At 42.2% G+C, this 19,421-nt stretch overlaps 2 protein-coding genes across 6 annotated transcripts in view; one reads left to right on the forward strand and one right to left on the reverse strand.

Annotated features, from left to right (window-relative positions):
• Positions 1–1,697: 1,697 nt before the first annotated feature.
• Positions 1,698–9,642, reverse strand: LOC121447893 (SKI family transcriptional corepressor 1-like). Its single transcript, XM_041651159.1, has 4 exons — positions 9,545–9,642; positions 8,854–9,471; positions 8,304–8,356; positions 1,698–3,389 (listed from the first exon to the last, which is right to left on the reverse strand). The coding sequence occupies exons 1-4, from the start codon at positions 9,640–9,642 to the stop codon at positions 3,295–3,297; spliced, it is 864 nt and encodes a 287-aa protein (XP_041507093.1). The 3' UTR covers positions 1,698–3,294.
• Psip1 (PC4 and SFRS1 interacting protein 1) overlaps positions 9,035–19,421 on the forward strand; it is a 48,786-nt gene continuing 38,399 nt past the window's right edge. For all 5 annotated transcript variants that reach the window (XM_041651534.1, XM_041651539.1, XM_041651536.1 and 2 more), the window contains exons 1-3: positions 9,035–9,171; positions 9,503–9,712; positions 12,060–12,136. In XM_041651534.1, the coding sequence (XP_041507468.1) occupies positions 9,641–9,712; positions 12,060–12,136 (149 nt within the window). In that variant the 5' untranslated portion in view covers positions 9,035–9,171; positions 9,503–9,640. The remainder of the gene's footprint in view (positions 9,172–9,502; positions 9,713–12,059; positions 12,137–19,421) is intronic.

The raw sequence follows: 19,421 nt of genomic DNA on the forward strand, positions 1-19,421 counted from the left end.
CTCTTATGACTTAAATTAATCCATTTCTATTCATCTGTGTTGCCACATGACTTGTGTGGCATTTACCTGTCCTCCTGAATGTCTTGCTCCCTCTCTGTTAGCATTTCATGACATGCACATGTTCACGCCAATAGAGAAAAACATCTGAAGTTGATCTCTGGCCTCACAATCATACATACATGCATGTGCACCCTCCCTCATGAACGTGTGTGTGTGTGTGTGTGTGTGTATACATACCACCCATACACTCACACACAAAACCCATCCAAATTAGAGGGGATAGAAGTGGGTTGAGAGAGAAGTATGGGGTAAACAGGATCAGTGTGTGTTTACATATGTAAAAATGGCAATAAAATTCACTTTTTGTATTAATAGCATGCTAGTTAAAAAAACATGAGGAAAAGTCTATACTTTATTATCACCCATACAAATGCAGATTTAAAAACCCATGCAATGGGGCTGGCAAGATGGCTTGGTGGTTAAGAACACTCGCTGCTCCTGAAGAGAACTCAAGTTTGAATCCTAGCATCTACATGGTAGTTTACAACCATCTGTAACTCCAGTTCCAGGACCTGAAACCCTCTTCTGATTTCCATGGGTACCAAGCACATAGGTAGTACACATACACTCAGGCAAATCACTCATACATATTAAAAAATAAATAAGTAAATAAAGCAAACAAACAAACAAACCCCACCAATCTGATTATAAAATGCAAAACACCCAAATTCAGTAAAGAATATGGATCACTTTGCTGGGTGGGAGTGATGGGGCACATGCCTTAAATCCCAGCACTCAGAAGGCAGAGGCAGGCAGATCTCTGTGAGTTCGAGGCCAGCCTGGTCTACAAGAGCAAGTTCCAGGACAGGCTCCAAAGCAACAGAGAAACCCTATCTTGGAAAAATAAATAAATAGATAAAAGAAAAAATATAGATCACCTAAATGAGCTCCACTTAATATATATTTTAAAAAAATTTTAAATACATTTTTTTTTGAAATTAATATAATTATATAATTTCCCCCTTCCTTTTTCTCACTTCAAGCCCTCCCAAGTTCCATCCTCCATTTGCTCTCCTTTTTAAGAACCCATCTAATGGGGCTGGTGAGATGTCTCATTGGGTAAAAGCACTTGCCACCAAGCCTAATAGCAGAGACAACTGTTAGCATTCAGGCATTTACACTAGCCTGCTCTCAGGGACCTAGCAGGATGTGTCAGCAGCAGCTGCCAAGATGTGGCACTGTGCATGCTCTCTATGCGCATGCGCTATATCCCCTAGTTAAAAAAAGCAAGCCCGTGTGGCTCCACTCTTCCTTCCTTCTGCTCTTACTTGGAGGTCACCTCTGCATGCACGCGCGCACACACACACACACACGCACACATGCAATAAACATCCTATGTGAGCTCTGTTGCACGGTATGACTCCTTGTCTCCAACCCACCAAGGTTACCTTCTGCAATTAAACTATAATAACAACCTCAACTGATCCCTGGGACGCACATGGTACATGGAATTGTTCTTTAACATCCACACTGTGCCAGAGAACACATACTAATAAGTAAATAAGAATATAATAAAAAAATTTTAAAGATTTTATTTATTTATTATGTATAGAAAGTCTGCCTCCACGTATGCCTGCAGGCCAGAGGGCGCCAGATCTCATTACAGATGGTTGTGAGCCACCACGTGGTTGCTGGGAATTGAACTCAGGTCCTCTGGAAGAACAGTCAGTGCTCTGAACCGCTGAGCCATCTCTCCAGCCCTAAAAAAATTTTTGAGACAGGATCTCACTGTGTAGCTTTGGATGACCAGTGTGGCCATGTGGAATTTGCTGTGTACATCAGTATGGCCATGAACTCACAGAGGTCTTCCTGCCTCTGCCTCCCCGCTGCTGGTATTGAAGGTGTGCCACCACTTCAGGCCAATTTAAAGCAAAACAAACAAAACAAAAATCTCCAAACAAATGTTTACAGAGTATGTTTAAAAAGCTACACAGATGATGCTGTACGTATGTGGCGGTGTGCACCTGTAATCCTGGAGGCTGAGGCAAGAGGCGCAGCCGTCAGCTGCTCACAAAAGCTACCTGAGACCTTGTCTCAAAAAAAAAAAAAAACAGAAAAGGAAGAAAGACAGGAGGGAAGTGACAGGTAATTTTGGATCCTGGTAAGTTTCTCTGACAACATAGTAAGCCAGATCAAGCCAAGTTAAAAGACCAGGTTTAATCTGAGGAAAGCAATTCCTCAAGTGACTGTCGGGAAAGTGAGCAGAAGAGAAATCCCTGTGCAGGTCCAAGGACCAGGGCTTAACTCCCTGTGGGTGAGATCTTGAGCTTCAGGGAAGGAGCCTGGGCTTTAGGCAGTCTTTCTGAGTGGGCAGGGTCCGGAGAGGGAGGAGCAGAGCACCCCAACCTTCTTGGATAAATGGGTGATGGTTCAAGTCTGCTTACTACCTGTTGGTATAGGACTACATGGTGACAGGGAGTAGGGAGTCAGTGGACTTAGGCTCAGCCGGAGGTATGGGTGAAGAAGCATTCAGTTAACTGCCATCCTGGAGACCTCAGGAATTTGTTTCTTGAGGAAGCAGAGAAGGCAAGTTGCTAGGAGAAGAAAGAAAAAAAATGGTTATTATCACAGCCCTATGAATGAGGCTAGCCATGGGAAGAGTGGAGATTGCCGGGAAGAATGAAGCGGAGACATGCCCTGGTTGTACAGAAGAGGCAAAGTTGAATGACAAAGATGAACGAGCAAGACACAAGAGCATATATGCTCTTTATCGGGACATTTTGAAAAACCAGAAAGCAGAGGGTCCCAGTTGTAGGACAGACCATTTATCCTGGATAGGTGCCCACTTGAGCCTGGAGATGTGGTACCAGCGCTGATGTCCTAGGAGCTTGCGAGGGCATGGCATGCCAAATTGGGGATGATGTGTTCCAGGAGTAACTGCATCATCACTACTACTTCTTCTTCTTCTTCTTCTTCTTCTTCTTCTTCTTCTTCTTCTTCTTCTTTTGTTTTTTTTGAGACAGGGTTTCTCTGTGGTTTTGGAGACTGTCCTGGAACTAGCTCTTGTAGACCAGGCTGGTCTCGAACTCACAGACATCCGCCTGCGTCTGTCTCCCGAGTGCTGGGATTAAAGGCGTGCGCCACCACCACCGGGCTGCACCACCACTTCTGCTGTTTCTCTGGAGATGGGAAACGCCTCCATCCATCCTAAAGGTGTCAACAAGAGATAATGGAGCTTTTTAAGAGTGGGCATGTGGGTGAAGTCAACCTGCTAGTCCTTGCCCAGTTGGTATCCTAGCTTGGTGTCCTCAGAGCTGGTACAGGGGCTGGCATAACTGGAAAGCCCTCCGCCATTTGGCCTTGGCACATGTCTAGCAGGAGGAGTGGACCTGTAAAATAGGAAGAGAGAAAGGAAGGAAGGGATCAGGAGTGAAGAAAAGGACAGGAAAAGAGAAAAAAAACTATGCTAATGTAAATTGAAGAAGCATGATTCTCTCTCTCTGTGTGTGTGTGTGTGTGTGTGTGTGTGTGAAGTGCTGCACAAGCATGTGTGTGGATGTGCATGTGGAGGCCCGAGGGGTCAGCCCTGAGTGTCATTCCTTAGGAACCATGTACTTTATTTTTTTATATTATTTTATTTATTTATTTTTATTTTTTGTTTTGTTAGAGACAGGGTTTCTCTATGTAGTCCTGGCTGTCCTGGAACTCTCTCTCTGTAGAACAGGCTGACTTGAATTCAGATTGGTCTGCAGAACAGGTTGACTTTGAATGCAGAGATCCCTCTGCCTCTGGCTCTCAGGTGCTGGGATAAAAGTGTGTGCCATCACTGCCTAGTTATATGCACCTTATTTTTGGAGACAAACTCTCTTGCTGGCCTTTTCTCTAAATAGGCTAGGTTAGTCCCAGGGATGCTCTGCTCCCTCCCAGCACTGGCAACACACCCATGTGCCATCCTTGCTGGCTTTTTCTCCCGTGGGTTCTGGGGTTGAAATCATGTTCTCATTTGCACAGCAAGTACTTTGTCTATGGAGCTACCCCTCAGTCCCAGCAGAGTAATGAATATACACAGAAAATTTAAAAATCAACTACTTTGCATTTTCCAGTCTGTACATGAACTCAATTTTTCAAAAGCCCTTAATTTTCATGTTATTCTAGGTTAATAAATCTTAAAAAGATATATTTAAGCCAAAATTCTTTTTTCTTTCCTTTTTTCTTTCTCTTTCTTTCTTCCTTCCTTTTTTTTTTTTTTTTTTTTCTAGACAGGGTTTCTCTGTAGTTTTGGAGCCTGTTCTGGATAGTTCAGATAGATTAGGCTGGCCTCAAACTCACAGCGATCTGCCTGCCTCTGCCTCCTGAATGCTGGGATTAAAGCCATGTGCCATCATTGCCCCGCTAAACCAAAATTTTCTACTAATCACTGTGGAAAACATGATAACAAGTCAGATATATTTACATTTAAAAAGTAAGAGCAAAAATCCACACCAGCCGGGGATGGTGCACTCCTTAAATCACCAGCACTCAGGAAGCAGAACTAGGCATATTTTTGTGAGTTTGAGGTCAGCCTGGTCTATATACATAGCCAGTTCCAGGACAGCCAGGAGCCAGTACTACAGAGAAACCCTATCTAGAAAACAAAACAAAACAAAAACCAAAGCCAAACAAACAAAAAGCTTGCTTTAATTAATTTGGCCATGATGATTTGAGTCGGTGGTCTATCTTCTTGCATCTTTGGATTAATAATAATAAAACAGGTCAGTAATGACTATTAAGTATAAGGTTGGTTAGTAAGACAGAACTGTGGGAAAGTATGAAGGAATATTTTTTTCTAATAAGCATCAAATTTCATTTAGAAAGAAAAGCTATTAAAATATTTTAGATCTTACTTTATTTTTAAAATAGTGTGTATTTTTTATTTATTTATTTATTTTTTTAAACTTTTTTTTAATTTATTTACTTAACTTTATTATGTTTGTTGGTGTGAAGGTGTCAGATCTCATGGAACTGCATTTTCAGACAGTTGTGAGCTGCCATGTGGGTGCTGGGAATCGAACCCGGGTCCTCTGGAAGAGCAGTCAGTGCTCTTAACCGCTGAGCCATCTTTGCAGCCCCCAGTGTGTATTTTTTAAAAGCAATCATTTTTCATTTTACATACCAATCCCAGTTCCCACTCCTTCCCCTTCTGCTCCTCCCACCTTTCCCCCCCACACCATTCCCCATTCATGCCTTAAAGAGGGTAAGGCTTCCCATGGGAGTCAACAAAGTCTATCTAGCATATCACTTTGAGGCAGGACCAAGGCCCTCCCCACTGTATCTTGGCTGTGCAAGGTATCCCTTCAAAGAGAATGGGCTCCAAAAAGCCAGTACAAGCACTAGGGATAAATCCTGGTCCTACTGCCAGTGGCCCCAGAGACTGCTCCAGCTACACAACTGTCACCTATATTTAGAGGGCCTAGTTTGGTCCTATGGTGTTTCTGCCGCTGTCAGTCCCGAGTCAGTGAGCTCCCTTTACTGTTCGTTCGGTGTTGAGTACCTGCAAAATACAGGCACCTATGAGGATAGTTGGTTCTAAGTAGTTTAAAAACTAGGAAGATTGTAAGAAAGTGAGGCACTAGAAGATGATAGTTAGGTGTGATTTTTGGATTGAGTTACTCAGGCCCAGAAAGAGTTAAACGGAAGATCATCCGGGCCATGGGGTGGGTGGGGAAATTGTTAGGGAATTGAAGCTGGGCTAAGGGAACCGGGCTGCCTCTACTTCCAGCATCTTTCTCTAATTATGAGCCACTCTCAGCCTTCTGCAACCTCCAGCCTTCCCGCACAACCTAGAGCGCTTGTGAAATTACAAAATGGCGCAGACCAGGGAGCACAAAGGCTGGAAGTTGGTTGGGGTCCTTGATGGCAAGTGTACTTGGGCAAGTTGCTCATCTTCTATGAGCCTGCTTTCTCATGTGCAGAATGGGAAGATGGTGCTTGTGTTTTGTCCAGACACACTGAGATTTGCTGCTCTCTTTGGCTAGCTGGTTACAGTTTTGGGAAGTGTACTCTTTCTCCTGTGGTGGGAGGAGCAAAGCTCGGCCAGGGGCTTTCACACACCCAGCCATTTCCATTCCCACCTCCCCTCCTCCTTTTTCCGTTTTCCCCCCTCTTTTCCCCTCCCACTTAGATTCAGAACCGTTGTTGCCAGGGATTATGGCCCTTTGTTCTCTGGAGGCTTAAACCACCACCTGTTTTGCTTTGATTTGTTGTTTAAAAGGTGTCACCTGTTGTGTTCAGACTACTGCTAGCTAAAATTGCCAAAATGTGCCCCTAATGAGTGTAAGTATCATACTGGTTCAACACTCGTACATCAAGTGCATGTCTCTTTTCATTTTTTTTTTTATTCCTGATTATCCCTACTAGCAATAACCACCTCCTTTACTTGTTGGCATGGCCATTTAGCACTAACACAAAGGTATCTTTTAAAAGCAATATATACCTTCATCTGATAGTCTTTCTCTGTGTGTGTCTTTCAGAAAAGGCTTTGCCTACAGGTTGGCCTCTAATTTCTCATCCTCCAGCCTGAGTTTTACTGCTCCTGTGGATTATAGCCATCACCACCGTGAGGACTTCCAGTGGATTGTAAACTTTCTCTGCAACTTGAATATTCATAAAGGTCACCAAGGATGGAAGGGGGCAGCAAGGTGACTCAGTAGGTAAGGGCCCCTGTTGCCAAACCTGGAAAACCCGAGTTTAATCTTGGGACCCACATAGTGGAAGGAAGAAACCTGCTTGCACATGGTGGCCCCTGGTCTCCATAGGCAGTGCCTCTACCACAATAAAAAAACAAAAAACCCCAAACAAAAACCCAATAACAAAACAAAACAACAACAACAAAAAACCCAAACCTGGGGATCTTGTTAAAAATGCAGATTAGTAGATCTGGGAGGTTAAACTGCTATCTAGTTCTCAGGTGAAGAAACAAAGCAAAACAAAAAAATCTGGGGCTTTTGTTAAAATGCAGATTAGTAGATGGGGGTGGTAAAACTGCTAGCAAGCCCTCAGGTGAAGCCCAGGCTGCAGGGCCTGAGGACAATTGCAGTTTCAAGGCCCTGTAGCACTGAGGACAATGGCTGGGTGCTGCTTTGATACTTGTTACTTAGGATCAGACATTTTTCCATCTCTTTCCAGGTCCATGATTTACACTCACACCTGACAGTTGTTTTGATAATCGCTTAGTTGTGCTTTTTTTTTTCTTCCCTTCTTAATCAACAATGACACATAACAGGGTCTGTTTCTGCTCACATCTACACCGAGACATCAGTAATCCAGTTTTGTGGTTTTTTTTTTTTTTTTTTTCTTTCAAGCCATGTTTTCCCTGTCTAACTCTGGCTGTCCTGGATTTAGCTCTTTAGACCTGGCTGGCCTTGAACTCACAGAGCTCCACCTGCTTCTGCCTCCCCAGCGTTGGGACTAGAGGTGGGTGCCACCACCACCTGGCAATAATCCACTTTTAAAGAATCAGTTTTACCTCCTTCTTGCTGTGCAACTTTGGATAGCCCCCTAAACACAATATCAAGTTCAGAACAATAAGCTTGATGACATGCCACCAATATTTCCCGTTATTTCTTTTAGCTCCACACGGAACCCTCTGACTAATGCAGCTCCACAGTTGCCTCCTTGCAGTAATTTAACATTTGGATGCCGTATTTCCTTTTAAAGGCATGAAATATTCCTTTAAAAAAATAAAATCCCACAATTTTTGCTATTCAAACAAAGCCTTTTCGAATTTATTCTCAGCTGCGAGTCTTTATTTAAAGCAGTATTAGATAGGCATAAATACTTACACGTTTTAATATTTTTCATGTCATTAACTTTTCTAGCCTCTCTTATATAGGAAATATCTGATCTTGTTAACGTAGGTATTTTCAATATCAAACAGTGCTTCATTATAAACAGCATTTTGGGGAGAATCAATGAAGGATGAAAGAAAAATGTCTTCTACTGTACCACATATTTGTTGAAAACCAGGGTGTTAATGGATAAGAAAAATTAGACAGTTCTGGTACAGTAAAAATCATGAAGTGTCAATCCACATCAGCAAGCTAGGTATGTTACAAAATATTAAAAACATGCATTGGCTAAAGGATCAAAAATAACATCACCTTTAAAAACGCTTTAAGAGGTGAATATGTAGGTGTTTGTAAGACTTGTCTCTTGTACCACCTATTAGCCACCACTCTCCTAAGGAAATAAAATTTTAAATTTAGTTTAGGCCCAAATCCATATCCTAACAAGCTAACTGCGCTTTCCGTGTCATTGTTTTGTACCTTTCACGTTTTGCATCCACTGGGATTGCATTTTTCTTAACGGTTCTCCGTGGCTGAAATGGTAAAGAAATGAAATAAGGCTTTCTCACGTTACAGTCCCAAGGAAACGAAGACTGCAAAGCCCATTCTGCGATGTTGAAGAGGCCTAAAAGGTGCACACCCTGCAACTGCTTCATAGCCCAATTTGATCTCTGGGTTTTTGCACAGCTCCTCTTTTTTTTTTTTTTTTTTGGATGATGTAAACCGCGCAGGAGCATTACAGTACCACCACCTTGGAGGAGGAGGCGAGAACAATCACCTCGAACTGCCAGTTTTTCTTAAACATGTAGCCAAGGGCTACAGGCCCGAATACCCGCCCCCAAACGGGGTTCACAACAATCGTTTCCTCCCTCCCCGCCTTTTACATACAGTACACATACAAATACACACACGCAGAGCAGCCAGCAGGGGCGGGCCGGGCGCGACCACTGTGCCAGCCGCGGGGGTGGGAGACAATCAGTTCCGGCCCGCCTCCCCGGAGGCCCTTCCCGTCCCTCTGGTCCCACGGCACCTGGCTGCTGTTTCTTGTAAGCAGGGGCACCTGTGGGCCCTCGCGTCTCCAAGAGCTCCGCTTCCGAGCCACGACCCTCGCCAGTCGCCGCGCCACCCCCATCTGGGCGAGCAGTTGGTACGGCCCAGCGCTAGCGGGCGCCGAGCGGGAGCCGCGCGGGAGCGGCGCAGCGACGGCGGCGGCGGTGGCGGTGGCGGTGGCGGTTGCAGCTCGGAGCCGTTGAGACGCCTCTGCGGCAGCTGGTGGTGCAGGTGGCCGGCGTGGACGTGGGCACAGGCGGCCAGCGCGCCCCGCAGCCCCAGCGTCGCCGCCCGGCAGGTGAGGGCCGCCCCGCCCCCGCTCAGCGCGGGTGGGAAGCGGGCGGCCGCGCTAGCTGCCTCCCTCCCCTCTCCCGCCGCGCCCCTCCCTCGTGGGCTGCGGCCCGTGGGAAAAGCGCTGGCAGCGATGGGGTGGAGAGGCGGGCGGCCGGGTGGCGGGCGGTGATGCTGCCTTAGGTGGCGGCGGCCACAGGCCCGGACGCTGCTCGGGACCGAGGCCGCGCGCAGGCGGCTCCCCCTCCCCCTCCGCGGCCTCCCCTCCCCCTGGCCTCCTCCCCGCGGCCCCTCCCTGGGGTTTGCGCTTTAACCGCCCTCCCTGCTGTCCCTCGCAGGCTCGTCGGGACACCCCGAGGCATCCTCCCCCGCCCGCGGGCCCGCCAGTCCCAGCTCGTGTCCGCGCTTGCATCTCCCGACCGCGGCTGCGCTGCTCCCCCTTCTGGTCTTGGGACTCCCGGCGTCGCCCCTCCAACATGACTCGCGATTTCAAACCTGGAGACCTCATCTTCGCCAAGATGAAAGGTTATCCTCATTGGCCAGCTCGAGTAAGTGATTTGTAGCCCCGGTGGAGCGGTGCGGTGCGGCAACCTTTCCAGAGGCCTACTTCCCATCGTTTCTTCTCCGCTTCCTCTCCCTCGCTTCCCTTTACCGTTACTTGGATCCTTTCATTTTAGTTTTTTTCAGCACTCTTCCCGTGCAATTGTAAAATTGTCGGCTTTTCTGCATACCCGCGCTTTCCCTGTGGCTTGCTTTTGAGTCTGACAGGTGTTCTTTATAGGAAATATTTAGAGATGACATTCAGCTAATGTTCCATTGTAGGCGAAATCAACAAGTATGATCTTTATGTTTAAAAATGACATTTCCTTAAATTTTGGAATTTTGAATAAAATACAAATCATCAACGAAATATGCAAACTACAAACCCTTGTATGTCAGATGTGATTAAACTAGATTTAGACATGTTTAATATAGGATTTGCAGTTGGTGATGCACTTGGGCCTTTTAATTCACATTCCTTGTCTTATGACCTTGAAGTTGTTTTATGGTTTTTTGTTCCCCACAGGGAAGGGGGAGGGTGTAGACGGTACCCTGGGTTAAGGAAACCTGAGAAGTCTTAAGGACTCAAGATGTGATATGAAAAACCCAAGCTCCATTTTCAGGAAAAAAAGTGATTTTTTTTCTAGTTTATAATGGTGCCTAGGATTAGAACATGATAAAGAATTTTGATTAGATAAACTCATAATTTTTTAGAAAATAAACTGATGTTCTGAAATTTTAATTATTCTTCATCCAGCTCATTTTTTTTTTTTTTTTTTTTGAGACAAAGTTTCTCTGTGCAGCCCTGGCTGTTCTGGAACTCACTCTAAATTAACTTGTTTCTTTCAAGACAGTACTTCTCCCTGTAGCTCTCTTTGTCCTGGAACTTGCTCTTCAGGCCCAGCTGATCTTGAACTCATAGATCTGCCTGCCTCTGCCTCCCAAGTGCTGGGATTAAAGGTGTGCGCCATCACTGCCAGTTGAAAAAATAATTATTTTAGAAATCTTTGTTTACGGATGTTTTGCCTTCGTATATATATGTACACCACCTCCATGACTTGTGCCTTGTGCAAAAGATTGTTTGATCCCTGAAACTGAAGTTTCAGACACTTCAGAGCTGCTATGTGGATACTAGGAATTGAACTTGGATCCTCTGGAAGATCAGCAAGTACTCTTAACTGTTGAGCCATCACTCCAGCTAAGGAGTTCATTTGGATTGGAATAGGATGTTTTTACCCCCCCCCCCCCCCCATTTTTCTTAGAAGCAGCTCAGTTTGTTTTTTGGTTTGCTTGCTTGCTTGTCGGCTGGTTTGTCATTTGAGACGGGGTCTCTCTGTTTAACAACTCCGGCTGTCCTGGATTGAAGTGATGCTCCACCACAGGCCTGGAGCTCTGACCCTTACTGTTATTCAGACATGGGAAACTAGTGCTTTAAGCTTTTGTTTCGGTCTGCTTTTATATTACTTTTTTTTTTTTTTTAATTATTTCGGTGTGTAAGTTTGTGTGTCATGTGTATGCGAGTACCTGAGGAGGCCAGAAGAGGGTGATGGACCCTAGAAGAAGTGGTTGTAAGGGGCTTGGCTTGGGAGTTAGGAGCTGAACTGGATCTTTGGAAGAGTTGCAAGTACTCTTAACCACGGAGCCATTTCTCTAGCCTCACATTACTTACTGTTTGTAGAGCCCTCCTGCAGAATTGCACAGCAGGTGGAGACTCCTGTATGAAATGCTTGGTGTCAGATGTGTTCTGAAAATGAAGTAATTGGGGATTTTAGAAAGCTAATTGTACACTGCTTTAAGATTTGCTGCTGGGCCTGACAGTGGTGGCATAGCCTTTAAACCTAGCACTTGGGAGGCAGAGGCAGATTTCTCACTTCAAAGATAGTCAAGGCTACATAGAGAAACTGGAAAAAGAAATAAAAACAATTTGTATGAAAAATAATTACAATTTCAGAACATCACAGTTTATTTTTTAAATGATTTTGAGTTTATCTAATCAAAATTCTTTTAAGTATTATCTATCATGTTCTGATCCTAAGTACCCTGTCTCAGAAAACAAAGCAAAAGATTTGCTGCTGGGATGATTTAGTAAGCACATGATAACCTTAGTATTTTTCCAAACAAGGATAAAACTGTTAAATGTATGAAAAAAAAAGGATTTTGGTGTCAGTACAGGTTTTACCACCAAATGAGTTCTAGGAAAAATAATCTTGCCTTTAGAACTTACTTGAGTGGATTTGTAAAATGAATCAATTTTTTATCAGATCCATTTGGGGTGTCTTATTCTATGAGTTCATACGTGTGTGGCAGGGTGTGTAAGATTTAAAAAAGCTTTACCTTTTCTGATCTTTCTTTTAGGTAGATGAAGTTCCTGATGGAGCTGTGAAACCACCCACAAACAAACTACCAATTTTCTTTTTTGGAACCCATGAGACGTAAGTCCTGTTAGTGTTAAGCTCAAATGACAATTTTGCAGAGTGTAGGCATAGAATGAAAAGCAAGTAGAGATTTCAAAATTTAAGGGGAAGTGACAGTGAAGTAGAAAACTTTTTTTAAAAACAGGGTCTCATTATGTAGCCCTGGCTGGCCTCTGGTGTTCCGTGTAGACCAGGCTATCTTGAACTCACAAAGATGAACCTGTGTCTGCCTCCCATGTTTGGAGATAAAATGCCACCATATCTGGACTGAGATGGAAAACTTAAAAGTGATCTTTAAAAGTTTCCTTTACTTTTTTTAAATTTATTTTTTTGTTCATTACTGGAACATTGTTGTTTGTTTGAGACAGACTATAACTATGTATCCATGGCTAAGAACTCACTATATAGACAAGGTTGGCATTGAACTCAAAAGAGTTCCCTCTCCTCTGCCCCTTAAGTTCTGGGATGTAAATGTGTCACCATGCCTGACTGGGCAGCCTTGTTTGAAGGTAGAGATTAAGGACAGTACATCTTGGGAGAAACTAAAAGGAACGTTGAACACAGGGAATGAGGAGTGGATGTGATCAGAATATGCTATGTAATGTATGAAGTTTTCAGAGTTTGTGAAAAAAATAACGAAATAGAAGCTGTGTGTAAGAAGTTACCCTCTCAGTGATCCCAGGATGAAAAGAGTAGCAAGGCTTTGAGTATTCTTTGTAAGTAAAATCAGGACAGCCTGGTACTGTGTTAGGTCTTGTCCTCTTAGCCACACAGATGCCATGAAGAAAAAAGGGAAGCGAGACAGTGCCCTGTGTGAGTTTTTATTCTGACTGCTGTCCCAGGTGTATGTATGGCTACCTGGTGAAGGAAATTGGTATTCTATACAGCTGAACGTTGAACTGTTCCTTATAACCACATGAAATTGCTTTGAAGGCTATTTCAACTTATTGCCAAAGCTTATTTTCTTAGATACCTATAATTGATTAGCCTTATGTGCACTGTGTAATCTACCTGACTTGAACTTAATGTAATCTATAGGATAGGCTAGTTTACTTGAGATGAAACAAAATTATTGACACCTTAATTATCACTATTGTTTTTTTTTCCTTTTCTCTCATATATTATATCCCAACCACTCTTTCCCTTCTTTTTTCTCCTCCCAGTCCCTCACCCCCAGATCTACTTCTCCATTTTCCTTCAGGAAAGACAGGCCTCCCAGGGATATCAACCATACATCACATACCAAGTTATAAGAAGAGGCACATAGCTCATATCAAGGCTGAACAAGGCAGGCTAGTAGGAGGAATCATGTTGGTTGTTTTTTTTTGTTTGTTTGTTTGTTTATTTTTTGAGACAGTGTTTTTCTTTTTTGGTTTTCCGAGACAGGGTTTCTCCATAGTTTTGGAGCCTGTCTTGGAACTAACACTTGTAGACCAGCCTGGCCTCGTACTCAGAGATCTGCCTATCTCTGCCTCTCAAGTGCTGGGATTTAAGGCATGCGCTACCACTACCCAGCTGAGGCAGTGTTTTTCTATGTAACTTTGTTTGGCTGTCTTGTAACTTGCTCTGTAGACCAGACCTCAGACTCAGAGATCCACTGGCCTCTGCTTCCCAAGTGCCTAGGATCAAAGCACACATCACTAGTGCTCAGCCCATAATTAATTTTTTAAAATCAAAGTTTTGGATCTAGAATTGGAATAGCCTTCACAATATTTAGTTTGACTTAGGTTCACATATGTTTTGTATATGAGAAAACAACTTTTAAGAAATGCTTAATTTGCGATTCTAGGGTAATGTTCTACAATTTAGAGACCTTGTAGTAAATTCAGTAGGGAAAAAGGTCTTTAAAAGGTTAAATTGCACTGTGTATCAAAATAGGGATGTGCACGGTGTGGTGCAAGCTTTGCGGTGCCAGTATCACTTGGAACTGTAGTTGGAAAAAATGCTCTTAGGGCCTGGCCCTTACCTGCACTAATTGTGTGTTCTCACTCAGAGCCACAACCTCAGCCCTCCAGTACTTTAAGTGTAGAAGAAAAAAGACTGTCTTTTACCTCTCATTTAAAAACATAACTTTTGTATTGCAAATAGTTTAGATTTTTATTTCTTTTGCAGTGCTGAGGATCATACACAGGGCCTTGCTCTACCACTGAGCTATTATACCCTAGCTTGATTTTTATATACTTGAAGTTCAACAATTACATTAAATATGCAACTTATTTGGTTAATTTGGAATTAAGATGGTTAATGTTGGGGCTGGAGAGATGGCTCAGCAGTTAAGAGCACTAAGTGTTCTTACAGAGTTCAATTCCCAGCACCCAAATGGCAGCTGATAACTATAACTCCCATTCCAAGGGATCCGACACCTTAACACAGGACACATATATAGGTAAAATACCAATGTGCATAAGATAAAAATAAAAAATTTAAAAAAATTTGTTTGAGCTGAGATTTCAATTTATTGGTAAAGTGCTTGCCTATAACGCATGAGGTTGTAGGTTAACTCCCCAGTACTATACCAATAAAGGTTGTGAATGAGGAAAATGAATTAATATGAAAGAAACTAGGATATAGTTAAAGATTGGAAAGACTTTTTTGGGGGGTGGGGAGGGGCTCAAGATAAGGTTTCTATGTGTAGTGCTGGCTGTCCTGAAACTTGCTTTGTAGACCAGTCTGGCCTCAAACTCACAGAGAGAGCCTCCTTAGTGCTGGGATTAAAGGCACCCACTACCTCCACCTGGCAAGTTAATATTTTTTTTTTTTTTATTTTGTTTTTCGAGATAGCGTTTCTCTGTGGTTTTGGAGCCTGTCCTGGAACTAGCTTTGTAGACCAGGCTGGTCTCGAACTCACAGAGATCCGCCTGCCTCTGCCTCCCAAGTGCTGGGATTAAAGGCGTGCGCCACCACCGCCCGGCAATAATATTTTTTTTTTCAAAATAGATTTATAGTATTTTAATCTACAGTGGCTGTACATACCATTTACCTTTGGAAAAACAGTTGCTATATCCATGTTCTGGTTATTTAACTTTTTAAAACAATTTTTAAAAGATTAATGATGAACTAGGTATGATAGTCTTTTCTGTTCCCAAAATTTGGGAGGGTAATTATTTATTTGAAATTTGAAATTTAGATTTTTCCAAGATGGAAGTGTATTGTAATAAGAAGTTAGAGAAATGGGGAAGGAAGAATATAGAAAAGCAAGTAGAAATTCAGGAGAAGTGTACATCTCATAACTGATTTGTTTCTGAAATTTATTTATAGCTCTGATTGGCCTGGAACTTGCTATCTAAACTAGGCTATGTTTGAATTCACAGATTGACCTTCCTTGTTTCTGGATTGCTAGGATTAAAATTGTGCACCATCATTCTTGGCCTTAAAGTTTTTTTTGTGTGCATTTAGAGTCCATTGGTTACTATATTCTGTCCTTAATATATACACATCTGATTCTCCTTAATCCTTTTATGTCATTTATATATCTATTTTGGTAGTCAAGTTTTAAATATGAGACCTTGACCTCTTAAGGTATACTGATCATGCATGGTATCTTAGACTTATCTTAGTCAAAACTGATTTTTACTGAGTGGTTCTGATATGGACCCAGTCAAAAATCTTGGATTATCAGACTCAAAAGTCTAGGTAGTACTTCTCAACCTTCCTAATGTGATCCTGTAATATAGTTCCTTAATGTTGTGGTGACCCCTGACCATAAAATTATTTTATTGCTACTTCATAACTGTAATTTTTCTACTTTTGTGCATTGTAACATAAATATCTGATATGCAGGATCCCTGATGCAACCCACAGATGGAGAACCACTGGTCTAGGTGTTAACTTTGATTTCATAGCAGATAATCCCTCCATTTTCCCACAAATCCTGATTGACTTCTGTTAAAGCTCAAGTTCATGCTGTAATCTAGGATTCCTATAATTAGTGTTTTTACATAGGTGTTTTCTCTCTCTCTCTCTCTCTCTCTCTCTCTCTATATATATATATATACACACACACACACACACACACACATACATACACATGAAATCAAAGTTATCTATGTTTCAATCAGATCATGCCGTTTTCTGGTCCAAAAATCTTCACTAACTCCCTATTAATATTACCAATAACTTAAATAACAAACTAGCAATAAGTCCTGGTTATAAAACTCTGTATGAATTAACCTTTTTTTAGCTCTCTAACCATTATTTTAGTTAAAAAAAATTTTTTTAATACTGCCCCAAACTCCTCCTAGGTCCTCCCACCTCCTTACTCTTTCAGCTAAAACAAAACAAAATACAGACAATAATGAAGCAAAAATATTATTTATTTATTATCCATACAATGTTTTGCCAGAAGAGGGCACTAGATCTCATTCTAGATGGTTGTTGCTAGCCACCCTGTGGTTGCTGGGAATTGAACTCAGGACTGCTGGAAGAACAGCCAGTTCTCTTAATCTCTAAACAACCAGTTCTCTTAATCTCTGAGCCATCTCTCCAGCCCAAGGGAGTCTATAGTATGTTAGTGCATGGCGTGTGTGTGGAGGGGGGCACAAAGAGGATAACTTTGGGGTCGATTTTCTGTTTATACCTTGATGAGCATTCTGGGGACCTGAATCAGTGTTTGCAGGCTTGTGTAGCAAGCACTTCAGTCGCTGAGCCAAGGCTCCAACCAGCCCACGGGGTGTCTTTCACTGCCTTGTCTCATCTTGCCTGAGGGTGTTCCTGCTTTTTTCTGGAAAGGTTATGTTTTCAGATATTAAAGTCAGTCAGATCTTGCTCAGTTGGTCCTGTTTATATTCTCTGTTGAAATGATAGATGGATTTTGTTTCCTTGGCTTTGACTACAATTGAAGAGCCTGAACAGCTCTATTACTATTTTTTTTAATATTTATTTATTTATTATGTATACAATATTCTGTCTGTGTGTATGTCTGCAGGCCAGAAGAGGGAACCAGACCTCTTTACATATGGTTGCGAGCCACCATGTGGTTGCTGGGAATTGAACTCAGGACCCTTGGAAGAGCAGGCAGTGCTCTTAACCACTGAGCCATCTCTCCAGCCCCCACAGCTCTATTACTTAAGGGGCTACCATGTACTATCAGTTCAGTATTTGATAAAGGACAACTCTTGTGCTAAAATCCTCTGTTTATGAATTTTCCGTTAACATACTGGACAATACTAAATATAGATAGACTAGAAATCAGCCATTTACTTGTTGAGCAGGTCTTTTCCTGATTTGTAGACTAAGAATAATAATAGAATCTACCATGGGCTTTTGGGGTGCTACATGAAAGGCAATGGATATGTAATAATGTTTTGGCAAGTGGTAAACAATAAGTATTAAAAATTGTATTGTTTTGGGCTGCCAGTAAAGTATGGCATAAGCATGAAGACCTGAGTTCAGATTCCTAGCATCCATGTAAAACCTGAGTAGTGGTGTGCTTCTGTAACTAGCTCTGGGGTACAGAGACAGTGGCCAGCCCATATAGATAGCCAAATCTCTGAGCTCTGGATTTAGTGAGAAATCCTGTCTCAAGAAATAAGATGAAGGGAAAGTGAAGAAGACTGCCTGGCATCTTCATTGATATGTGCACATACCCCGAGCGTAGACACACTTAGACGCATACATATATATTGTAAAGGTTTGACAAGCTTTTGAGAATAAATCTAATTTTCTTGGATTTATAAATTAATATTAACACATTTTATAGTTTACTTATATTTATCTCCCCACCCCCCCCACCCCCCTTTTTTTTTTGATACAGGATTTCTCTAACTGACCTGGCTGTCTTGAAACTTGCTTTGTAGATCATGCTGGCCTTGAACTCACAGAGATCTTCCTGCCTCTGCCTCTTGAGTGCTGGGATTAAACGTCACCATTGCCCAGCTTATAATACTTGTGTATTGATTGTCTAATGAATCATTTCTTATCTAAAAAATTAAACGCTATTATATAGTATAAAATCCTTAAAGTTTTTTAAAAAGGTTATTTTGTGTGTTTGGATGTTTTTATTTTTTAATTTATTTAACTATGAGTTGCTGTGAAGGTATCAGATCCCTTGGAGCTGGAATTACATATAGTTGTGAGCTGCATGTGGGTGCTGGGAATTGAACTCGGGTCCTCTGGAAGAACAACCAGTGCTGTTAATCACTGAGCCATCTCTCCAGCCCCACATTTGGTTTTGTCTGCATTCCTGTCTGTCTGCCTCTAGCAGCCAGAAAGGGCATTGGATCTTTTGTGACTGGACTTGTGAGCCACTCTCCCGATGCTGAGACTCAAAATCTGTTGTAGAGCCAGTCCTTTAAACTATTTATCAGTCTCCCTAGCCTCTTAGATTTACTTTTTGAAAGAGGTCTCTTGTATTTCAGGATGACCTTGAACTTGCTATGCAGACAAGTAGGACTTCTGATCCTTCTGTCTCTTCCTCCCTTATGTTGAGATAACAAATTACATTGAAGTGGTGCTAGAGATTGAACTCCAGGGCTTGTGTGTTGGAGGCAGACATTGAGCCAATTAATTGTCCCTCCGTCTCCAACCGTTCATGTTACAGTTGATTTTGTGTTTTTTGTTTGTTTTTTTTCTTTTTTCTTTTTTTTCTTTGAGGCAGGGTCTTTCTTTAGAGCCAGCCCTCACTGTCCTGAACCAGGACAGACCAGGATGGCCTGAAGCTCACAGACATCCTCCTGCTCTGCCTCCAGCGCTCCAGCATGCTGGGATTTAACCTTTGAATGTTTTCTGAACAGTGAGTCAGCTGTCACCACACAAAGATGTCTCTTGGGAATTAGTAATAATATCCACAAACTAATCTGGATACCATTTACTAATCCGTGAGGTTGCATCCCCAGGGAGGGAATCGCTCTGTTTTGTTTTTCCTGCATTAGGATTTTCAAGATAATCCTTTGACTCAACTCGTTTTAGAATTAGATAGGTGCAAAGATTGTGCTCCAATAGACTGCATTATAGCAACATTTTTTAATAATAAAAGTAATATGAACTAATTTTGGTGTAACATTCAGGGAAAAAAATCTTTGTCAACAAATTGTTTATTGTAGCTGTATGTATGATGTATTGAAGTGATTTTTAACGAAGAATAGTGTAATTGATAAAATTATGTGTTATTTTTTGTAGGATATAGTATTCTCTCAAAACATAAAAACTGAGACAGTTTTCATGTTCACCCGGCCTGGTTTTGATCTTGATGTACAGGCAGTGATGATCTTGAATTTCTGATGCTCTTGTCTCCCAACTCCTGAGTACAGTTTTACAAGTGTGAGCCACCATGCCTGTTTTTTTTGTCTCGCAAAAAAAATTACAG

Source organism: Microtus oregoni, unplaced genomic scaffold, assembly GCF_018167655.1.
Source record: "Microtus oregoni isolate MIOR12 unplaced genomic scaffold, Mior012 000005F_ref0000423, whole genome shotgun sequence".
NCBI lineage: Eukaryota > Metazoa > Chordata > Mammalia > Rodentia > Cricetidae > Microtus > Microtus oregoni.